This window comes from Ambystoma mexicanum, chromosome 2p (assembly GCF_040938575.1).
Source record: "Ambystoma mexicanum isolate Mex_15411 chromosome 2p, UKY_AmexF1_1, whole genome shotgun sequence".
NCBI classification, from domain to species: domain Eukaryota; kingdom Metazoa; phylum Chordata; class Amphibia; order Caudata; family Ambystomatidae; genus Ambystoma; species Ambystoma mexicanum.
Window position 1 is genome coordinate 482,236,017 of NC_090923.1, and position 23,724 is coordinate 482,259,740.

Sequence of the window (23,724 nt, forward strand, 5' to 3'; positions counted from 1 at the left end):
ACCCTGCGGCTTTTGCGTGTGATACTTCCCGCGCACCCCTGGAATACACGTACCCTGCTGCTTTTGCATGTGTTACTTCCCACGCACCCCTGATGCACATGTACACAGGGCAATCGCGTGTGGAACTTCCCGCGAACCACTGAAATACACGTTCCCCGCTTGGCGTTTGCTGTTTGCCAGCCCTGTGAACTGGTTGAGGGTTGGTGCAGCCCTTTGCGATTATTTGGGGATTTTGAAGGCTTTTCATTGCGCGAGGGCGTTCTTGGGGGCGTAACTGGCGCTGCTGCAGGGTCGCTGCGCCACGCTGCACCACAGCTGGTTTTGGATGCGAAAATCCATGAATACGCTTTGCGCGGAAATCGATTTTAGCGCACGCGGCTGGCGCAGACATTCGCACGGTCACGCTGTGCGCCAGCCGCATGCGCCACTTTTGTGCGAATTTCTATGAATTACCCTGATAATATAGCAACACAGAAAGAGCAACAAATGTAATAATGTTGCGATTGCAGAGGTTATAGAGCATTGTATTATAGGCCCAGTGTTTAGAAGTAGTATATGATGTTATGTCTTGCGTAAGGTGCGAGAAAGGAGTTGAAGTAGGTGTAGAGAGAGAAGATGTAGTCAGAAAGGTGATGCGGTAAATCCAAGATCAGCGGGTCAACATGGCAAGAGTGCTGCCATATTGGATCTAAAGTCCTTGTACACAATGAGCAGAATGAAGGCTGTTATGTGGAGCTGCAGCTCTATTTAGCTTAGTCCCAAGACAAATCCCCATTCCATCCCGTAAGAGAGAAGCCAAGGTCAGAGGCACCCAGGCTGCGCAGATAAACGATTATTGTATTATATGTTTGGCATGTATATGGTTAGTGTAGAAGTTTAGAAATATAGATTTTAGCTTTCAAGATCTTTGAATGCTAGTAAGGATTTAAAGGTGGTTGTTTTTATGCTGATGTTGTTGATTTTATTTGTATTATGTGTGTAAAGCTTTATTTCTTTTAAAATTTTGTTCAGTTTAGAAAATTACATTAGAGGCCTAAGAGCAGAACAATCGTACTGGGTGTTCAGAAGAACACTGGAAACCTGGCTGTTCAACTAACTTTCACTGAGGGCCTCACCCCCATTGTCCTTCTGTTTTTTAGTTTCCTTTGTTAGTGCGCTTTATAAATAAAAAAATAAATAAATATAGTATGGTCATATGCTAAACAGGCACTTTATATAGGGTTTATTGGATGTCGTTGCAGTAAAGGTTTATTGTGCATGTACTCGTTTTTCTTTTCTGTGTGCATATAACTTTGATATAATATTATATGTTACTATTTTGAAAGCATTATTATGGATTCAACAATCTGTGGGTGCCCAACTTACCGGCATTTGTTTTTCCAGAGCACGTCCAGTAACTGAAGCATGTTTGGGCACACACTGCAGAGAGGCTCACCCCTTCATTTAAATTAATTTCTTTACGAAGTGAACATTTTATTAGGACATGTGCCAGGAATTAAAAATAAAATAGTGTGCAGTCCAGCAAAATGTTTATAAGATTGACAATAATAGCAGATAGAGCACTGGGATGATTATGACTGTACACATTGTATACATTGAAGAAGTAATTACCAACACAGATAAGGTGCACTTATCAGCAACAGTAGAGGACCAAATTGAATGGCACACTGTATCATGCACAGAGCCTTCACACAGATGGAAAAACATGTGAGATGAAAACGAACTATTTTATTCATCCCGTACAGACCTACAGGGACTCTAAGATCCTTACACATGTGTGTGGTGTAACTAATAGGACAGGATAAAAGAGCACCTTTGTTCATGAACTCTCCCCCCACCCTATGACCTCGGCCTTACTTTGAAACACCATAAATCTCCTGGGCCAAAAGCTGTGGTCCCTTGTTCTCCTTTTTTCCGTGCAAATACACCTGTCATCCATCCTATTCGTCATGTCAATTTTATTATTGTATGATATCTCTGAAGGATACCTGCATGTGAGTGAGCCATGACCAGTATGGTGTACTTCCTTCTACTTCCCATCCCTGTTCTCTCACCCACTCCCCTGTCTTGGTTTGTGGTGCTTTTGAAGCATTTTGAACAAAATCTATTTCCTCAAAATTTCCCATTTTTCCAAATATTCATGATTGGTTAAACATGTTCAACCCCCATCTTAAAAAGCTGAAGGTGCGAGTCACAAAGAAGTTATTATGACTTACTCTGACATAAACCTGGAGAGATCGAAGATATTCACATGTAATGTAACTATGATTAAATGACTTATTCCAAGCAAGAGAGGAGTAAGTCAAAGTTGCTGATTGTAATTTGTTTGTGATTCCATTGACCTTTTCTACGTTTAAGGTAGGAGTAAATAAGAGTCACAATAAATACTTTGTGAATCAGCAACCCAGCCATTCTTATTCATTTGGGTAGGTAGCCTCCAAAATCGGCTTTTTGCAGTTATAAAAAAAGTGTACCACATTTTTGATAACTTTAAAACAGAATTGTGCTGGGTAGCTAGTTGTATTAGTGATCAATTCTGTGGTTGAGATGAATAGAGGTGCTGTTTACTGGCAGAGGAAAACCCACCAAACTATGGGCCTCATTACACGGTAGGCGGTGAACCATGGCGCAATTAGCGCCATGGTTCATGCCGGTAAAATACCGGCACCGCCTTGGTGGAAAGGGGAATTACCGCCCCATTCCAAGGTTGGAGGGGCGGTAATTCCCCCTTCCACCATTGGCTTTCCCCATTCCCATTTTTGCCCCATAGGGCTTAATGGGAATGGGGAAGGCGCTAATTACGGCACCGCAAATTGCGGTACCGTAATTAGCTCCCTGGGTCCCTTTGCGGGTTGGTTTTTAACGCCTGCAAATCAACAGGGAACACAGTTATCTCAGCCTAGTCTTCACAACAGCTATCAAGTTTTAGGGCAAAATAGAACAGGACCCAGGGCAAAACACACAGCAACAAAGTCTCAGGGCAAGGCCTAGCTCAGAGCACAACTGGATGCAAAACAGGGGTCCTGAAAGAGGGTCTGGAAACACATGATGACACAGCAACAGCATCCTATTTACGGGGCAATATAACCATGCCAAATCACGTCATGTCTCAGCCTTCCAAGGCTATCGGAACATACCAAGAACAGGTCAGGAAGAATGTACCATACAAAGGGCCAGGGTGCAATAACCATACATATTCACACAAACAAAGTATATGACAGGAAAAATGGTGAAAATCAAGTGAGGCTGGAATTAAAACAATGGGTCCCATTACATTTTTGGTGGTATCCCAAGGGATAAAATGATGGGATACCACCAAATTAAATTACTGTTACCGGCACTGCCAGAATAACCATCAGATTCCATATGCCAGCAAGGGTGGTTAATCCGCATACCATGGAGTCCAATAGGACTCCATGGAGGGATTTCCGGTATTACCAGCTGTTTTTTGCCGATGGGGTGCCTGACTTACCTCCAGCTCGTGACTGGATTTAACTAGGCCCCAACCGGCAAACTTGTAGTATGCTGATGCGGATACGTGCCGGTAAACAGAATTACCAGCATGTTCCTTCTGCACCGGCATACTTGTAACGAGGACCAATGTAAACCCGAACACGGGTAAAAGAATTACACAATGTTTTATGATAAAAAAGGGAATTAAATAATGAAAACATCCACCCATGCCAGGTTCACCTGCAGGGCAGTATCAGGTCAGTGGATGGGGCAACTTCCTCCTCTTCCCGGTGCCAGGAAGTTTAAAAAACAATTAAATGTAAATTATAGGAGAACTTTTTACAGCTGTCAAAAAGTAAAGTGATAGATTCCTAGGTAGGAATTGTTAATAGTTTCATATTCCATATAGTCAACAGGTCACTGAAGATGGCTAGAGAGCCATATAAACCATAACATGTGAAAGCAAAAACAGCTTCTTACATCTAACCATTGAAGTCCCATGAATAAATTACCAGACACTAAACAAAAGTTGAAATTCGGTGTGTCAGCAACTGGGGTCCAGACACATGGTCACTGGTGGTGCTGCAGGTGTGCTGCTCTCCTGTCCTCAGCTGCGCCTGCATTATCAACACGGCCAGAGTTATATATCAAGCTAAGAGCCCAACAGAGTCATAGATTAATCCAGTCTGGAAGGTGACGAAAGCAGGGGTGATAGTTGTGTCAAGTGGCTGCATTTGGTGAATGTTTTTGATATGGGAGATGGGTGAGGGCGGGCTGCTATGTTATGTAACAGGACCGATTTGGACAGAAAATAGCTCCAAGCACCGAAAAAAGTGTCCCACAGGCATAAATCGCAATTTGTGACTTTGCACAGCGAGCTGTTTGAATGTGGAGGGCACATGTTTTGGGAAATGGCGATTTTAAAGCACATTAGGAAACTAAGGTACTTAAAAAGTATCAATGCACAATGCACTTAGGTGCTTAATTAGAGTGTGTAGGATGCTGATATCTGCCAACTTTCCGCCGGCGAAATAAAGGCTATTTAAACACAGTTCTCTACCAGCTTTTACACTGGGCTTCCGCCGCCAATAAAAAAGATGTCGCAAAATCCGCTGGTCTCCATGCATTGCAATGGGGACTGGTGGATTTTCCACCACATTTGTGGCAGATTTTCAGCATCCCCCACACTTTAAATAAACCCCTTCATAATTAAAGTGGCCCAAATTGGCCCAGAATGGTGGCCCACGTTGGTCTGCCAGGCCAGATACTTCGGGCCTCACTTTATTGTTCAATGGGGTAGTCCGAGCATAGTAGTAGCGTGCAAACTCAGAAAACCGTTTGGTGTCAAATCATCAAGAAAATCCAAATCTTGCAGAACAACGCCCTTAGAGCAGCTCTAGGAATTGCTAGGAGAGAACATATTTCCGATATCAGAAGATCTAACAATTGGCCTTCAACTCCAGACAAAATCAAACTGAAAGTCGCCTCACTTACATACAAATGCTTGAACAATGCGTCACCCTGCTATCTGACAGAAAGAATTACTAAGAAATCATCAATAAGGACTACTAGACTATTCAATACCAACTATCTTGCTGTCCCTAGATTTAAGCTTTCTAGAATTGGGGGTTGTAGTTACCTAGTGAAGGCAGATCAGTTGTGGAACTCCCTACCTGCCACACTCAGAGCTGACCAACCCTATCAAAACTTCTGCCAAAATACTATAAAATGGCTCAAAGAATCTGACAATTAGTTATGCACCTGCTACCAGATCGAACTTACTCCGCTTCCTTGTATATAACTTAGATATTAGAATTACCTTGACCGCACTGTATTTGATTTTTGCTTATTGACCCAACCTATGTAAATACATTAGACATTAGAGTTACTTTTGACGGTCTTGTATTTGATCCTGCCTCCTGCCTTTGCCCACATTACCTTTTTCTTCTGTACTGCGTGTCTCAGATGTATTGTTGACACTCTTGATATGTACCTAAGCTGTGAATTATCTTATGGTATGCGCCATGATGCCTACGGGTACGGTGCGCAATACAAAATAAATAAACAAACAAATAAACAAACAAACGAAGCAAGTGAGAGGAATAGGAAAAACAAGCAAACACATGCAAATAGAGGTATTTACAATCCACATTGTCAGGGCTTGTATTTATTTAAAGGAACCTTTAATTTATCATGTTCCACTCTTCTTAGAATTAGAAACGGAACAAATGTGTGAAACCATTGAGAAATGGGCCAATTAGCAATTCCAAGAAAGCTGACATTGCTTTCTCTGATTGACTGATTTAATCTAATTAAAAATATGTCAACTTTTAAAGTTTCTTTTTACATGTAATTGTGTTTTTCTGTGTTATCCATTCATTCTCTCCATTGACTCTAGTTGCAGTCAATTATCAGCCTTTATTCCTAATAAATGAGCGCTATGTTTTTTAATTTTGCCATGATGACATTGTTGTGGGTAATGTTTTATTGAAAGAAAGGGGAAAATGTGTGTTGCTATTCATCACTCTTGATATTTTATTTATTTGAAGGTAAACGCCTGAAATCAGCAAAATGAAATTCCTAATAAAGATATCAAGTCTACTGCTTCTACTTCAAATGAAGGCTTTTTGTCAGTATGCAAACTACGAATATGACGATGACTATGAACCAGACGAGGAATACCCACAAAGGTTTCACGTTAACCAAAACTTTGACTATGCAATCCCTTACTTGTCCAGTCTGGACTGTGCCCGAGAGTGCTTCTGCCCATCATCGCTTCCTCAAATCATGTATTGCGAGAATCGCAAACTGAAAAGCATTCCAAAAATCCCAGCACACATTCAACAGCTCTACCTGCAGTTCAATGAAATTGAAGGAGTGCCCGCAACAGCCTTCATCAATGCTACATCTCTGAAAGAAATCAACCTAAGTCACAATAAAATAAAGTCAGATAGGCTCGAAGACGGAGTGTTCACTAAGCTCACAAAATTAACACAACTTTTCCTTGATCACAATAAACTGGAGGAATTTCCCTCCCTTCTTCCAAACAGCCTTGAAAGACTTCTTTTGAATTTCAACCAGATCAGCAAAATACAAGCCCGCAACCTGCAAGGCCTAATACATGTAACCATGCTAGACCTTTGCAACAACCGTATAGAAGATGCATTTAAAGGAAAAGCACTTTCTAAAATGAGAAACCTAATGCAACTTAACCTGTGCAACAACAAATTACGTTCCATGCCACAATCTCCGCCAGAGTCGCTCATGTACCTCTCGCTGGAAAATAACTCCATTTCTCACATTCCCGAGGATTATTTCACCAAGCTTCGCAACCTCACGGCGGTCAGGATGTCCCACAATAATGTGCAGGAAATCCCACGGAACATGTTCAACCTTCCCAAACTTATGGAACTTGATCTATCAAGCAACAAACTGAAGCAAGCCTTCTACATTCCACGATCACTGGAGCATTTGTATCTCCAAGACAATGAATTTGAATGTGAGTCAGTGGTCGGTTTAATTAATAACATTTATATTTTAATAGTAATGTTTAGAAATGCTAATGACATCCATGCGTGTTAAGAATGCAATATTTCTGTTGATTTAAGAATGTATACAGGATGATATGGGAAAGGGAGACAGCATCGCAGTTAAAATGAAATAGAAAATACATGTATATGATGGAAATACTTTGCTGACTAAGAAATTGGATCAGCTAGATTCAACTGAGCAGTTCGAAAAAATCAAAGAATGACAAAATATTTATCAGGTGCCAAAGCAGGAAATTGATTCGGAACAAAAGTTAACAAATGGGAAAATGTAAACTAGTTAATAAAAGTGTTTTGTTAGGCTAAATATCAGAGAAACTACCTATCGTGTCTTTCGTTCACATTAAAATGACCTGTGGACGAGCAAAGTATTTTAGAAGAAAATAGAATGATAAAATAACTTGCTCTTAAATAAAATATTTGTAAGTGCAAGATATTTAATCTAATGTCGGAAACACCAAAATATTAAAATGTGTACAACAACCAGGAAGTGCAGAAAAAGCCAAAAAAATCTCTAAAAAAGTTATAAAATGCAGTAAATGCATCAAAAGACAGAAGGTGAATACATACAAAAGGAAGTGGAAGTAAAAATGCGACTGTAAAGGACAAACTCTATCAATGTAGAAAGTGTGAAAAAGAAAACAAATGTAAAGAAAAAGACAATTTGGGTAAAAAAGAAAAAGATGAAAGAAAGGAACATGTACGTATACAGGAATTAATAATAAAAAGTATGGACAAATACAATAAGGAAAAATGGCCATAGAGACTTGAATGGCCATGGGCGGTCATATGTGGTTACACATTCAAAAAATCTAAATGTTGTGTGCCCCTCCCCACATCCCATTTCTCTCCTATCTTCATTTACCAGGCCAATAGTTTTGGCTTATAGGCACTGCTTGCACCATCACCTAATGGTAAAAACGTAGTATGGTTCTTTTGCAAGGCATTGTGACTAACGTTTAACTGTTAGTAAAGAAATGTTGCCTTAACAATGAATTCAGGTTTCAGTGACAGGAGCATGGGAAGAATTCTGCTTGTAGGATAACATGGGGCATTACAATACACTGTGATACTAAATACAAGATGTACCTAAGATCTACATGGAAATTCATTCAGTTAAATGCAAGGCTATGGGAATACAAAATCAGAAAATTAAATAAGTCTGAAAGTAGATGTATAGTACCTGTCTTGCCAACTAGGTCATAGTACAGTATTTAGGTAATTGATTTTAAATGGGCAATTTTTAGGCAAAGCACCTGGAAACAGCGTAAGGGATTCTGCTGTAATGGTCCAGTTGGGCCTAAAATTCCTGGAACTGGTACTAAGTGAAAAAATCTGTTTTAACATTTTGAAAGAAAAAAGTATGATTTCGAAAGAATGCTCTCAGCTCGCTGTTCGCAGTCTTTCTAATTTGAACATTCACAGCTCTCACTGCATAGGAGTGCACGCAGGGCAGAGAAGTATCCAGAATTGTCTAATAGGTGGGGCCTGAAGCTAATGTAGTTGGGCCCACTACAGTGACATTAACATTTGTAAATGCCGACACCTCGCTGCAGAGTAGGCATTTACAGATTTTGTGTGGGCCTTGCACACTCAGGCCCTACCCTGTCTGCGCCTCTGACGCAGGGGCTGACAGACGCAGTCGGGCCGAAAGACAGAGGTCTCGGGCATGAAAAGTAAGTGTTTGTGTGTCTGTTGTGGGGAAATGCTTGTAGCGTGGAAGGAAGGAGGTGGGGAAAAGGTCAGTGTAAGTGTGTTTTTGTGAGTGTCGAGGACGAGTGTTTCTGGGAGGTTGGGGCGGGGGAGCGAGAAAGTGTAAGTGTGTGTGAGCTTGTGTTTGTGTCTGTCTGCGGGGAGATGAAGGGGAATGTTTTTGGTGGCTAAAGGAGGAAAGGAGGAGCAAAAGAGGGTTCAGGGGTGAAACCTCCCTACGTAAAGCAAATCCCCAACAGCGCAGGTGAGGATGGTCGGATGATTGGCTTTCAGGAGTTTGGTGGTTAACCCCCCCAAAAACATGATATTCCCGCTATTGATGGCTGCATCAAATTGTCCCAAAACATCAGTCTTTTGTGTGTGTGTGGCCTTCAAAATGTATGATTACCACATAGAACTGGAACTGACTTATAGGCACCAGGGTGCCATGATTGGAAGGGGGATGGTCCTGAGGGATTAGTGTACCTTTTATTATATTTCAGGGTCTTGCCGTTTTGGAAAAGAAAAAGGTGAGTCTCAAATCTCCTGTTCATCTATTCTTTGGCAGTTCATTGTAGTGTCCACAGCAGTACTGAGAAGTATGAATGAACTTCCACAAAGACCAGCTATGGTAGTGCTAGCGGCAGATTTGTCGAACTAGTCCATAGATGATAGAGTGCGATATAGACAAGACAGTCTTAACAGTGTTGGTCTTCAATAGAATAGGGGTAGCCTGCATTTACCTATTCTAATTTGTTTGGTCTTTTGTGATTCCCTGCATGTATACAATATACTTCCGAGATGAATGAGGTGCTGCAGGATACTGGGAGGAGGGGAAAAAAGACGAGTTGGTACATGGAGATTGACACAAAAAAGCATGGTCCAAGACTATAATAGGGTATGTAAAAAGCTGCTTCCCAATTCAGTTCTCAACTAAACTAAATTAAATAACTGCTGTTAGGTCCTCCGAGCCATTTGTGGTTTAGGGTCTGTAATGATGTAAGGAATGCTGGCTGGAATTCTGAATTATAGCCAACATATGCGTTGTAGAGAATGTATATTTGAGTAGGTCAGAGTTGAAGACAGCTACTGGTGCAGTGAGCAGCTTGTAGGACCTGTCAATTAACCTCTCTTACCTATAACAATGTGGACTCATCTCTACATTGTGCCAATGAGTGGATGGATCACCACTGGCACAAGAACCTGGGCAGCAGAGGGAGACCAGTGCTCAGCAAGTGGGGGCATGGCACAGAGCTTGACCTGACTGTATATGATCGGTGCAATGCTTTGGGTTATGTGCCCCTCTCTGACACTCATTGCTAAGTGACACATCCAAAGAATTCCATTAGGTCAGCTGGCTATCGAGGGTGCCCTCCACCTGAAGGAGGAAGCTCAGCAGAGTCATTTGGCACAGTGGGACATTTCCTATTGGAAATATCTCCATTTTGCTATTGGGACAAAAGAACAATTTGGAAAGCCTCATCCCATCGCTCAGTGGAAGAGCGGTGGGACCAAAAACCATTTTGAACATAACTGATGGGCCATTGTGGTCATGAGATCCGCCATATTCCTGAAGAATGGGAATAAGAGCCTAGAAGAAAGAACCTGTAAGTGCTGGGAAAGACATTATTGTAAGATAATCTTGGAAAATGCAGTTCCTGCTCACTGCCAACCAAAATATAGTACTGTGACTAAAGTCATGTCTATCTGACAAAGAGATAATCTCAGCATAAGCACGCTGTAATGTCACATAATACCCTGGGAGTTGTGGACATTCTCGGAACCACAGGAATAATAGTGTCAGATTGGCATTCCACAAGAGACAAACAGAGGTTCTCTAGACTTCAGGACTCAGAACCAACTAACCTGGGAGGCCGAACATGTCCATTGCTGGATGGTCATCAGTACATATTGTTACATCAGAAGGCATCCAAGAGTACACTCATTGTGACAACACAAGGCACCAAAACATCCGGTTTTCCTGATATTGTCACATTATTGTGGGTGGGAGATCCAATTAGCAATGGGGAGGGGGAAGCCAGCCAATAAGATGGCAAGGAATGCATGCTTGAACCGCCGGTAAAATCCTGCGTTCCAAGCCGACTTAAAGCCGGCTCCCCCCACTGCCATCTTCCCCACACCCTCTGTTCCCTTTTTTTGTATCCTGCCCTCCAACCCCCTACTTACCTTTTTTCGGCAGCAGCGATTTTCACTGCTGCATCCACTCCTTCTCCTTGCATCCCACAGGCCGCCATGGAAAGGAAAGCGGAGCTCCCTTTCTATGGCGGCCATCTCTGTAAAAGATTTTCCCTCGTTCAAGGGGACACGCGCGGAGCCCCGTTGAACAAGGGAACATCCTTTTTTTAACACCCGGGCATGCGAGTGTGTGTGTATTATGAATGGTGTGTGTGCTTGTGTTCAGGGGCACAACAAACCTGCAATTTGGGGAGGGGGTGCTAACCCTTCAAATGTTAGGAGAGGTGATACCTTCACAGGTGGTCTGGGAGGGGCAAACCTATTTGTGTGGGGGCATCTAACTTCTTTATGCATTCTAATGAGACTATTCTAGTGCAGCCTCAATGTTACAAGCAGTTAACTCTCTCCTTTACATCTGAAAGCACCCACTTATGGACTGCTGTGAGAATAAGCAGTCTCCTGTCCCCTCTCTACCCTTCCAATCACTTCCCTGGCATGCAAGTACTGAACCCAAATCATGATTTCAATTGACAAAAACATTATGCATTTGAATTTAGTAATTGCCAGGTCTTTGTTAACAGTGAAACACAGGTGCAGTTTAACATCTGTGTCCTGTTCTGTCCGGCAACGGCTCTGTAGGTCAGCCAGGTCAATTCAACGTAGCCCAAGGGGAGTTAGGGAGGAGGGCTGAAGGCCAGTAAGCTCAATGGTGTTGCGCCACTAATTGTGTTTAATCCCTTGGTTACCTATTGGTAATTTTCATTACTCGTAGCCCAATTCTTCCTCGTCCCAGTACTTGTGAAGAGGCCTTCGTGGGGGGTGACATTGGGAAAGTTTGTTACTGTATGAGGGCTTGGACTGTTCTAAGATCCGGAGATCAGGAGAGCCTAGGGATCTGTAGTCTTAGGGTTGTACTGGGCTGCAGAACTGTGGGAGGGAGGCAGGTGGGCACCCTAGCTGGTTTATGCCTCTTGGTAACTATTTGTCTGTTTTTATCCACTGGGCATATGATCCTCTGAATTTCAGATCATCTGAGCAGAATTTGAGTCTTGCAATGAGGATTACGAAGTTTCTGGTGAACAGTCTCAGTAAGTGTATTTTTTCTAGTACCATGGTCAGGCCTTTCTTGTAGCAATTTATGCTCTACGTTTGGTAGAATGTATCTGGGTCTTCGACTGTTAGTGTGTAGTCACTCGTAATATTGTCCTATGTATAATCTTTTCTTTTTTATAAGAAGTGAATAGTAGGTCAGTGGTCTTATGATTTGCTTTTTGACAGATATAGTTTTTCATAAACAGTTTAACTGGATTTTCATGTAGTGTTCTTCTTTTAAACTCTTTTGTCTATTTTTCCTGGATGGTGCGGAAATATATGTGGCTTGCAGGCAGTCCGCATATGAACATCCCCAGTGGTATGCAACATTTTCGAACAAAAATAGAAAGGAAAAAGAAAATGTGGTGCTGCTGGTGGAGGTTCCCTGGGGTCTCAGTGGTTTATTACAGTGAAAGTATGAAACATGCAGGTGAATATTCTGTAAAACAGGTGGGAACTATGCAAGTGGCAAGGCATGGGTGAGGGAAGTACACTTCATATCAGAGTAGCAAACTGGACCTTTCCTAACATTTGGTAATATGAATGTCTGCAGGGAATAGCAAATGGACAGAGGAAGAAGCAAGTTGGGCTTGAGGGTTAGGGCAGGCAATGTTGGGGATCTAGGCAGGGTAGTGCTGAGCTTGATTGATGCACATCCCAGAGGCAACTGCCTACTAGCTCTCCTCCCGTGGTGGGGAAGAAGGCAGGATTCACACTGTTGATAGGATTGGGAGGACATAATGTGAAGGGTGGATGGTTATAACCACATCAGGATGGGTGTGTAAGGAGGAGGCTGGGAGGCAGTTGGGCAGGAAAAATTAAGGAGGGGAGTGCGCCTAGCTTTTGCAGTGGTACGGGTACCATGCAGCAATCAGAAGCTCGGTGGAGCGCTGAGAAGTGAGATAGGGAGGCATTGCACAGAGTTGCCAAAGTGGTCTTCTCTATATAGAATTGAGGCTGTGTTCACAGGGGCAGAATTGGAGATGGGAGAGCCAGTGTCTGTCCGGGAGGCGATATTTTATCAACTTGTCAGTCGCATGGGAAGGTGGGGCAGGGAGGTCTAGTAGAGAAGGCACAAGGTGGCGAAGGCAGCATGCTGACAAATGAATAGTGTGCACCACACACTTCTCTTTATGGTAAGTCGGTTTAGTGTTAATTGAGGGTATAAGTCTATAAGAGAGAAGTTTACAGTCTTAAGAAAAGAAAGAAACGGTCCTGGCACATGGGCCGTCAAATTGTGCAAAGCAAGTAGATAAAGTTCCCACCATGGGGGAAACTACCGCCCCCTGCACACTCTCAATAGCTGAAGGCAGCCAAATAATCAAGAAGAGAATATTCATTGATTCAATTGAAATTAGATGTAAATTAATGTAGGTATCAAGTAGAATAGTTTCAATGCGTAACCAAGTGATAATAAAAACTTAAATTAATGTAAAGTAGGTATCAAGTGGGACAGTTTCAATGCATCGCCAAACGATAATATACGATTCAACATATTTCCATAAATGTAAACAAATATTATTTTGTACGTGAGGTATTGTGGTTTTCACCAATTCTTTTTTTAATCAGATGCACAATACATTTCGAGCGAAGATGCTCTTACATATAACTGTGACATGTCAAAGAAAAATGATAAAGAATGTATAAGTCTCTTGATTTGTATCAATCATCTACAGTATTATATAATAGTACTCAAAGCTTGATAAATCACCTTATTGCAACGGTGTTCCAGAGTAATCTGGTACTAAATTCTTAACCAATGGAAAAGATGTCAGTGAGTCCGTATGTCAACCTAAAAAGTAAATAGAGGAAGTGCAATGGTCAGTTTGTCAATATGATACATAATTAGTCAAAAGCCTGGATTTGAAATGAGACTCCTCTATCTCACCTCATAAAGTCGTGGGTGGAGTCCTCGTGTGTATTATCTATATCCACATATAGAAAGAAACTTGCTATCATCCTGGGGTCATCCATCTGTGGACAGGACACATAAGTGAATATATGTGTGGGAATAACCATTCACATGTGGCCAAGCTAGTTCGCGTATTGAAATTCGATATGTAGCCAAACAGTAAAACGTACATGATTTACTGGGGGTTAAGGGTACAACGTGGCAAGGTAATCCTTGATCTGGAGGTCCTTGAGTTTACGGTTCCATCTCCAGGAGTAAGAACGCCTTCATCAGTGGAATACGAGTTGAGGATAGTTCTGGTCAGATCCAAAGATGGATTGGTAGGAGGCTAGCCTAATGGCTCTCCAAGTATGGTATAGCATAAGGATATATGGAGGTGGGGAAAGGCTAGAGGGTATAGAGGGTGGAAAGGTCTCATATCTTTAGGCAGGAAAAAACAAGTTGGGAAAATATTAACTAATAAATGATGAGGTGTGAGCACATTGGCTACCACTTGCATCTACACAGAGGTGGTGGATGCGGCCTGGCATGGGCTGTGGTGGAGAGCAAGAGGGGGATCCATCCTTTGCCTGACCATCTGGAGCAGGATTTCTGGTCACATGTGGGAAACTCACAATTAGCGATCGGCTTCCCTGGGTCAGTCGTGGGTGGTGGAGGGAGCAGGATGTGCTGCTCATTTTACAGCCCATGCAGGCTTCTGGTGTGTGAGGTTGACAATGATTGGGCTATCCCCCTAAGGATACCACTCCAGTTTTCACCTGACTTGCAAGGTCTTCTAAAACAATGGTCCCCAACTGCTTGCAAAGCAAAATGAATTGCATAAACTCAGAATTACAGTGTACATGCTCATGGTCAATATGTAGAAATACCATATTGCAGTATTACATATCCAGAGGTAATGCTGTCACACCCACTCTTTTTACTTTGGGGAGTTTCGCCACTTCTGTGCTAAGGAAGTGACCATCCATGACCTCACATTATGGAAGGAGCCTGGAATTGTAGCAGGGATCTCTGCCACATTTAACACGTTAAATGAAAGTGTAGTATTGTCTATGTGATAAACCAATGGTCTACTGTTGAATGTACATTGCACTTTTACATTGTTTCATTCTTGCATGACACATTTTATACTTAATCTGCCCCCAATTCACAGTGGGATCTAAAAATGTCAACCACTGCCACATTGACACAAAATTAAATACAGAATTAACCAAACAACCCTTTTAATATTATTATGGTATCAGTTGAGTGAGGACCTAGATTTGAGAAGCAGTGGAGTGCTTCGTAATAATAGGGGAAGAACATGGTGAGGGGAGCAGAAAAAGAAGGGATGGGAAGTAGACAACAGGGCAGGGGAAGGTAGGAGGAAGGGATCTACAAACAACCAGGGGAGGAAACAGTGGTGATCAGATCGCCCAGTCACAGGTAGGGTGGGGAGTGGAGGGTGTTTGAACCTAGGTGTTAGGGAGGAGCCATTCCTTGAAGAGGAGGGTCTTGAGCTGCTTCCTGAACTGTAGAAGTGAGGGGTTGAGTCTGATGTTGATGCACAGGAGGTTCTAGACAGAGACGGCTTTTCTTCTGGTTCTTTCCTTCCTGCACCAGCGTAGTTCAAGTCTGCACATGTTCTTACTTCTGGTGGCTCACAGGCCTCCATAGATGTTGTGTTTCTCATTGAGGTAGCTTGGGGACTTCAGGGTAGCAGCTTGAAGATGATGCAGTGGGAGTTGAAGATGATACGGCCTGCAGCGTGAGCCAGTGCAGTTCGATGAGGGTCTGGGTGATATGGTCAAATTTGCAGAGTCCTTTGATGAGTCTTACTGCAGCATGCAGAACACATATCAGGGGTCACACGTTAGCCACAAGAAGGCCTTCCAAAAGTGTGTTGCCACCATCCAGGCAGGAGAGGACCAAGGCTTGGACAGCAGATCTGAAGCTGTTTTCTGGGTTGAAGGGCTTGATTTCTCACAGGAGAGAAAGTTGGTACCAAGCTGTTGGTGTCTTCCTTGCTGTGCAATGTTTGAAGGAGAGGTGTCTGTTGAAGTCGAACCTAAGGGACTTGGAACAGGTGGCCAGCTGGGGTGAGAAGACCTCAAGGCGTATAGCAGAGAGTCTGGACATCAGGGTGTTCTGTGTTCTTGGTCAAGAGTAGGAACTCAGTCTTTGGGGGGCTTGAGCTTTAGCTAAGCTTCAGGTGAGCTTCAGGTAAGCACTGTACATCCACAACTGGAGCAATGAGAGGCAGGCCTTGAGCCTATTGATATCTTGGAGTAGAGCTGGGTGTCATCTGCATCTGTGGATGTGGTGTGAAGCGAGGAGGGTTCCAGGTGGTTCCATCAAAAGATTGAGGATCATGGGGGAGAGGATGAATCCTTGTGGGACTCCCCATGTGATGGGTAGAGTTGGTGATCTGTAGCAATCAATTTGTACAAACTGATACCGATTAGCAAGGTACAGTTTGAACCAGCTGGAGCGGATCCCACTGATCTCCATGCAGAGATGTAGATTGCTGGTGATGGTCTGGCGGTCTACTGTGTCAAATGCTGCTGTTAGGAAAGAAAACCAAGAGGCAAGGATGGCCATCATAAAGGATTTTAAGGGCTTCATTGAGAACCTTGATGAAGGAGGTTGTAAGCTTCCATGTTTTGGAGGATTTACGCTGTTACTGGTTTCTTAAGTATCTTACCTAGGAAGTGAAGATGGGTGATGTGGCAGCAGTTGCTGAGGTCTTTGGGGTACAAAATTGAGAACCGGGAGGATTTGTACAATCTTAAGGGTTATGGGGCAGGTGCCTTGAGTTAGGGAACTGTTGCTGATTGTCCGGTGAGACAGGAGTGCTTCAGTAGGAAGGGTGTTGAGTACAGAGGCAGGGAGGATGTCATCCATGTACGATGTTGCCTTGAGGGATGCTAGGATGCAGTGAGGTCTTCCACAGTGAGTGTCTTGAAAGTTGTCCAGGTATTTGTGTTTATGGGATTTGTAGTGTGCTGTGAGTTGTAGAGTCTATGGGCCTCATTACGAGGAATGCGGACCCGTAATGAACGGTGCCCGTAAGGGACCGACACCATTCCTTACGGGCCGCCCCATTACGAGGTCTGCAGCGGGTCCCAATCTAGAACGCCTGGTCAGACCAGGCATCCTTAGCGGGACCCGCTAGCAGACCATGATGCTAACAACGGGCCCATTGTTAGCATCCTCCCCATTCCCATTGAGCCCTATGGGGGCTCAAATGGGAATGGGAATGCACTGGGTTCTGCGAATGGGAAGGGGAATTACTGGGCCCTCCAAGGTTGGAATGGCCCGGTAATTCCCTATTCCTGGAACCCGGACCCGGTACCCGGTATGCGGGTAGCCATGCCGCTAATAGCAGCATGGCTACCTCCATACTGGTAATGAGGCCCAATGTGTTGGCAGATCATGCTGATCTTGTTGATAAATGAAAGAGTTGACAGTGGTGGATTTTTTGATGGAGTGCCATACGGGTTGGTCAGGCAGAGAGTTGATGAAATGCTTGATGGTTTAGAAGAGGGCTCTGCTTTCATTGTTGGCCTTGGTACTATTGTTGTGACAGTAGTTGCCCTAGGCAGTGATGATCAGTCGTACAGCTTGAGCAGGGCAAGTTTAGGATGCGCTGCAGGAGTTTCCCCAAGTCTTTTCTTGTTTTCTGATAGTTTGTTTGCTGAAGTTAAGTTCTTGAGTGTACCTGGGTGCAGAGGGTTTAGGCTTCAGGGTGCGTTGTTTCACTGAGGCATTGCAGTTGATGTTGATTGTGATAGTGGTGCTGATTTCTGGAGAAGCGAGTCACAGCTCGGGTTCGTCAGAGGTAGATCATCCCATTTGAAGTGGAGCATGGCAAAGTCGTCTGTGAGAGCTCTGTGAGAGCCTCCACTGGGATGGAGTCCCATTAACCAATGGTCTGATTACCCACACATAGATTTGGATAGAAAGCACTAGCAGCAGGAATAGTCTATTTACACTGAGCTACAGAACCAGGGCAATCTTCAGAAAGTGTACCTAATTAGGCATTCATTGACCAGTGAGAACTAAATGAGCTAAGCGGGACTTTGCAAAGACTCTTCCAAGCCACTGGACCTTACTCCTCAGTCTACATGTGTCGACCTTATCACACACAGTATGCATTTCAGAGTGCAGAATATCATTCTAAAATTCACTACCTGCAAGCAGGCAGTAACGCCTCCCTAAGGTTTTACTTGAAAATAGCTCGTAAAGTGCTTCTACAAAATACACTGCCCTGAACAGGGGCCAGTCCCACATGCAAATGTGACAAAAATATTACAGTCAGACTGTCTCTGAACACTGTACACACGCCACAAAATGCATTTTTTTGAAAAAATTGAAAACGTAGAAATATTTCTCAGGACGCAGTTCCTCCTAAAAAGAATAATGGAGAAATATGTGATAAACCAATGAGGTGATGTGTTGCGTTTGATTTTGTATTACCCTAGAACTACTTAATACAATCAGGAATTCTTAGCATTAGTACCCACGTATCTGACGTCTACCAGTCACTTTCTTTGGAATGTCTGCATTACATACTGGTAATGTTCAGAAATTACAAAAATGTGGCCGCTAGGATGCTTTGTCTTCGGTTAACTCGCACGTGCAGGAACTTCCGCTGCCCATCCTTAGCATGTCCCCCCTTCCATGCTCCCTTGGCCCCCCCTCTGCTCTCCTCAGCATTATCAGTGCATTAATCACAGTAACCTGCTCTTGCCTTTAAATTTGCAGCCTGTGCCCATCCCGAAAAGGTCGAAAAGGAGGAAAAGGAGGAAATGACATCCACTCCTTACAGTTTCCTCGGTAGACTGTCCCTGTGCATCTGCCCTTTGTTTTGCCACCTCTCAGCCCGATCCCTACCTCAGTGTTCTTGCACCCTTGAGCAGGGCATCGTCATCGTAGTAACCCCTCAATGGTGGTCTTTTTCGGGCTGAAAACAATGCTTATGGACCTTGCTAAAAGCGTTTTCTTGGCTTGGGCCTTTAACTAGGTCTGCAGGATGTCACCCCATGGGAATACCCACCAGCTCGTGAATTATTGCTTAAATGCGCGAAATATGACCATAACAGATAACCAGATGTAAGTATTTGATGTATTTTAGATTAAAACATGTACAGTAACAAAAATAATCTATGACAGTTAAAAATGCATCTGAAGAACAGACACAGAGCCCGAAAGAAGTAATATCTTGAGCAGAATATATAGCTAACATGCCAGAAGTTCAGCTTTACAGGATGTCAACTGAGCGTGCAGTGACAGTGTAAGGCTAAGGTAGTGTGAGGATGGAGAAAGGCTGAGCTGTGAAAAAGGAATGTTCTGATAATGGCCCATTACCAGTCATGACTGAACGTGGTATACATGCCCAAATTACTCCTCTCACCTATCCTGTGTTCCTACAACTTTCCCTGGGGATGTCATGGTCTTGCGACTCAGCATGCCTCTGCAGGGCCATGACTTCTGAACCCTGTGTGGTATTGAGATAAGGGTGCCACTGTGATAAAGGAATGTTCTGATAATGGCCCATTACCAGTCATGGAACGTGATATACATGCCCAAGTTACTCCTCTCACCTATCCTGTGTTCCTACAACTTTCCCTGGGGATGTCATGGTCTTGCGACTCAGCATGCCTCTGCAGGGCCATGACTTCTGAACCCTGTGTGGTATTGAGATAAGGGTGCCACTGTGATAAAGGAATGTTCTGATAATGGCCCATTACCAGTCATGGAACGTGATATACATGCCCAAGTTACTCCTCTCACCTATCCTGTGTTCCTACAACTTTCCCTGGGGATGTCATGGTCTTGCGACTCAGCATGCCTCTGCAGGGCCATGACTTCTGAACCCTGTGTGGTATTGAGATAAGGGTGCCACTGTGATAAAGGAATGTTCTGATAATGGCCCATTACCAGTCATGGAACGTGATATACATGCCCAAGTTACTCCTCTCACCTATCCTGTGTTCCTACAACTTTCCCTGGGGATGTCATGGTCTTGCGACTCAGCATGCCTCTGCAGGGCCATGACTTCTGAACCCTGTGTGGTATTGAGATAAGGGTGCCACTGTGATAAAGGAATGTTCTGATAATGGCCCATTACCAGTCATGGAACGTGATATACATGCCCAAGTTACTCCTCTCACCTATCCTGTGTTCCTACAACTTTCCCTGGGGATGTCATGGTCTTGCGACTCAGCATGCCTCTGCAGGGCCATGACTTCTGAACCCTGTGTGGTATTGAGATAAGGGTGCCACTGTGATAAAGGAATGTTCTGATAATGGCCCATTACCAGTCATGGAACGTGATATACATGCCCAAGTTACTCCTCTCACCTATCCTGTGTTCCTACAACTTTCCCTGGGGATGTCATGGTCTTGCGACTCAGCATGCCTCTGCAGGGCCATGACTTCTGAACCCTGTGTGGTATTGAGATAAGGGTGCCACTGTGATAAAGGAATGTTCTGATAATGGCCCATTACCAGTCATGGAACGTGATATACATGCCCAAGTTACTCCTCTCACCTATCCTGTGTTCCTACAACTTTCCCTGGGGATGTCATGGTCTTGCGACTCAGCATGCCTCTGCAGGGCCATGACTTCTGAACCCTGTGTGGTATTGAGATAAGGGTGCCACTGTGATAAAGGAATGTTCTGATAATGGCCCATTACCAGTCATGGAACGTGATATACATGCCCAAGTTACTCCTCTCACCTATCCTGTGTTCCTACAACTTTCCCTGGGGATGTCATGGTCTTGCGACTCAGCATGCCTCTGCAGGGCCATGACTTCTGAACCCTGTGTGGTATTGAGATAAGGGTGCCACTGTGATAAAGGAATGTTCTGATAATGGCCCATTACCAGTCATGGAACGTGATATACATGCCCAAGTTACTCCTCTCACCTATCCTGTGTTCCTACAACTTTCCCTGGGGATGTCATGGTCTTGCGACTCAGCATGCCTCTGCAGGGCCATGACTTCTGAACCCTGTGTGGTATTGAGATAAGGGTGCCACTGTGATAAAGGAATGTTCTGATAATGGCCCATTACCAGTCATGGAACGTGATATACATGCCCAAGTTACTCCTCTCACCTATCCTGTGTTCCTACAACTTTCCCTGGGGATGTCATGGTCTTGCGACTCAGCATGCCTCTGCAGGGCCATGACTTCTGAACCCTGTGTGGTATTGAGATAAGGGTGCCACTGTGATAAAGGAATGTTCTGATAATGGCCCATTACCAGTCATGGAACGTGATATACATGCCCAAGTTACTCCTCTCACCTATCCTGTGTTCCTACAACTTTCCCTGGGGATGTCATGGTCTTGCGACTCAGCATGCCTCTGCAGGGCCATGACTTCTGAACCCTGTGTGGTATTGAGATAAGGGTGCCACTGTGATAAAGGAATGTTCTGATAATGGCCCATTACCAGTCATGGAACGTGATATACATGCCCAAGTTACTCCTCTCACCTATCCTGTGTTCCTACAACTTTCCCTGGGGATGTCATGGTCTTGCGACTCAGCATGCCTCTGCAGGGCCATGACTTCTGAACCCTGTGTGGTATTGAGATAAGGGTGCCACTGTGATAAAGGAATGTTCTGATAATGGCCCATTACCAGTCATGGAACGTGATATACATGCCCAAGTTACTCCTCTCACCTATCCTGTGTTCCTACAACTTTCCCTGGGGATGTCATGGTCTTGCGACTCAGCATGCCTCTGCAGGGCCATGACTTCTGAACCCTGTGTGGTATTGAGATAAGGGTGCCACTGTGATAAAGGAATGTTCTGATAATGGCCCATTACCAGTCATGGAACGTGATATACATGCCCAAGTTACTCCTCTCACCTATCCTGTGTTCCTACAACTTTCCCTGGGGATGTCATGGTCTTGCGACTCAGCATGCCTCTGCAGGGCCATGACTTCTGAACCCTGTGTGGTATTGAGATAAGGGTGCCACTGTGATAAAGGAATGTTCTGATAATGGCCCATTACCAGTCATGGAACGTGATATACATGCCCAAGTTACTCCTCTCACCTATCCTGTGTTCCTACAACTTTCCCTGGGGATGTCATGGTCTTGCGACTCAGCATGCCTCTGCAGGGCCATGACTTCTGAACCCTGTGTGGTATTGAGATAAGGGTGCCACTCCCCTACACAGCTCTGCTATAATAACCTCAGCGCTGTAAAGGGACGGAGTAATAGTCTCTAAAACTAAGATTACAAGCATCAAATGTTCAACCAGTTAATTGGATCGATGTGTACCAAGACGTATTAATTTCATTGACAGGGAAGAGACCATGAGCACTCTGAGGAATCTGGCTTTTCAATGTCTGTGCCCGGCGAAGGGCTGTCAGACTCTGCTCTTCTCCTTTGCAGGGGAAAGAGTGTTTCAGATCCAAAAGCACTAACATAAGTTGCCCAAATGTCGAACATTTGAAATGTATTCCAAGTTGGCTATTGCTTGGCTGCTCTTCCTCTTTTCTGGACAGAGCAAGCCTCATTGAGACTTGCCGTAGCATGACTGTCGCTGCAGTGAGTTATGTCATTAAACATTACCTGAAGTGGCTGAAAAACCACGCTCCATATTCCAGCTTTGCTGTCCTTCACAATTAGCAGGCAATAGCAAGGCAGGCAGCAAACCATTGGTCCATGCAGTCACATGAATATTGACCTTGTATGAGTAACCGAAGAACTGACCTGAGTATACGACTGTGCTTACTATATCACCTGCAGACTGCTCCTGCACTCCAGCGAGCTGCACTCCAGCGAGCTGCATGTAGCACCACCTAGGAGTCCCCTGTAACCTTTGTTTTGACCGGCGTGGTTTTGCACAATCCAGCAGCCATTAACAGGGCATCCATACAAAAAATGTGCCCCAGCATGCATGTGCCTATCAGTTAACACCCGATGGTATGTGTCCTGTTGCCTGACATTCACAGCAAAGAGCATTTATTTATGCATTTATAGCAGCGTTCCAATCCCTCAGGCATCAGCTCGCTAGTTACAGTAAGTGCAAAGTGAAATTCTTCAAAGTGCAAGACCACGCATACAGATTACAACATACAGGTGGTTCTTAAAGCATAATCTGGGAAACCCACGCCTCATGGTACGAGAGCCTTCATTGGGTATACAGATACATGGGACAAATAGTAGGGTAAATTCTCAGGGCCTCATCTGGAGTCCAGCGGGATGCCGGCGTTAATACCGCTGCGATACCGCCAGTGCAAATCGCGTTACTGCTACTCGGTTCTGCGCTATTAGCGCTGGGTCACGAGTAGCAGTTGGGCGGTTATTGCTCATTCCCCAGGGGCACTATTACCACCGGTGGTAATTGCACCAGCAGTAATAGCACCAAAAACAGGCAGTAAGTGAACATTTTTACCTTCAGCTTTTTGCTGGAGGTAAACCTCCAATTTACCACCCAACTCGAGATTGGGCCATTCCTTAAATGCAGCAGTGATAGTGTTACTCCCACACTTAAGGGCTACCGCCCAACTTGTGATGAGGCCCACAGTCTGGCAAAGATATGCGTCATGGTACGGGGGCTACGTCAGCTATACATATACATGAGGGACAATATTAGTGTAAATGCACGGTCTGGCAAAGCCACGCCTCATGGTACAGGGGCTACATCAGGTAAGCGGACAAAGTGCGAATGACAGCATGAGGAGACAGGGTAAGGTCAAAGCAGGTAAGTTACAGATTTATCATTAGGCTAGTAGGCAAAGATAAGGTACGTCATTAGGTAGGTTGCAGGTAACATCGGTAGACAGCAGAATGCTACATAATTGCCAGATTAGAGCCATATGC

The 23,724-nt window shown here is 44.1% G+C and overlaps 1 protein-coding gene across 1 annotated transcript in view; it reads left to right on the forward strand.

Moving 5' to 3' along the window:
- The window catches only part of OMD (osteomodulin), a 96,675-nt gene that overhangs the window by 59,822 nt on the left and 13,129 nt on the right, over window positions 1–23,724 (forward strand). The window contains exon 2 of the mRNA XM_069643871.1: window positions 6,003–6,952. Coding sequence (XP_069499972.1) covers window positions 6,025–6,952 — 928 coding nt within the window. The 5' untranslated portion in view covers window positions 6,003–6,024. The remainder of the gene's footprint in view (window positions 1–6,002; window positions 6,953–23,724) is intronic.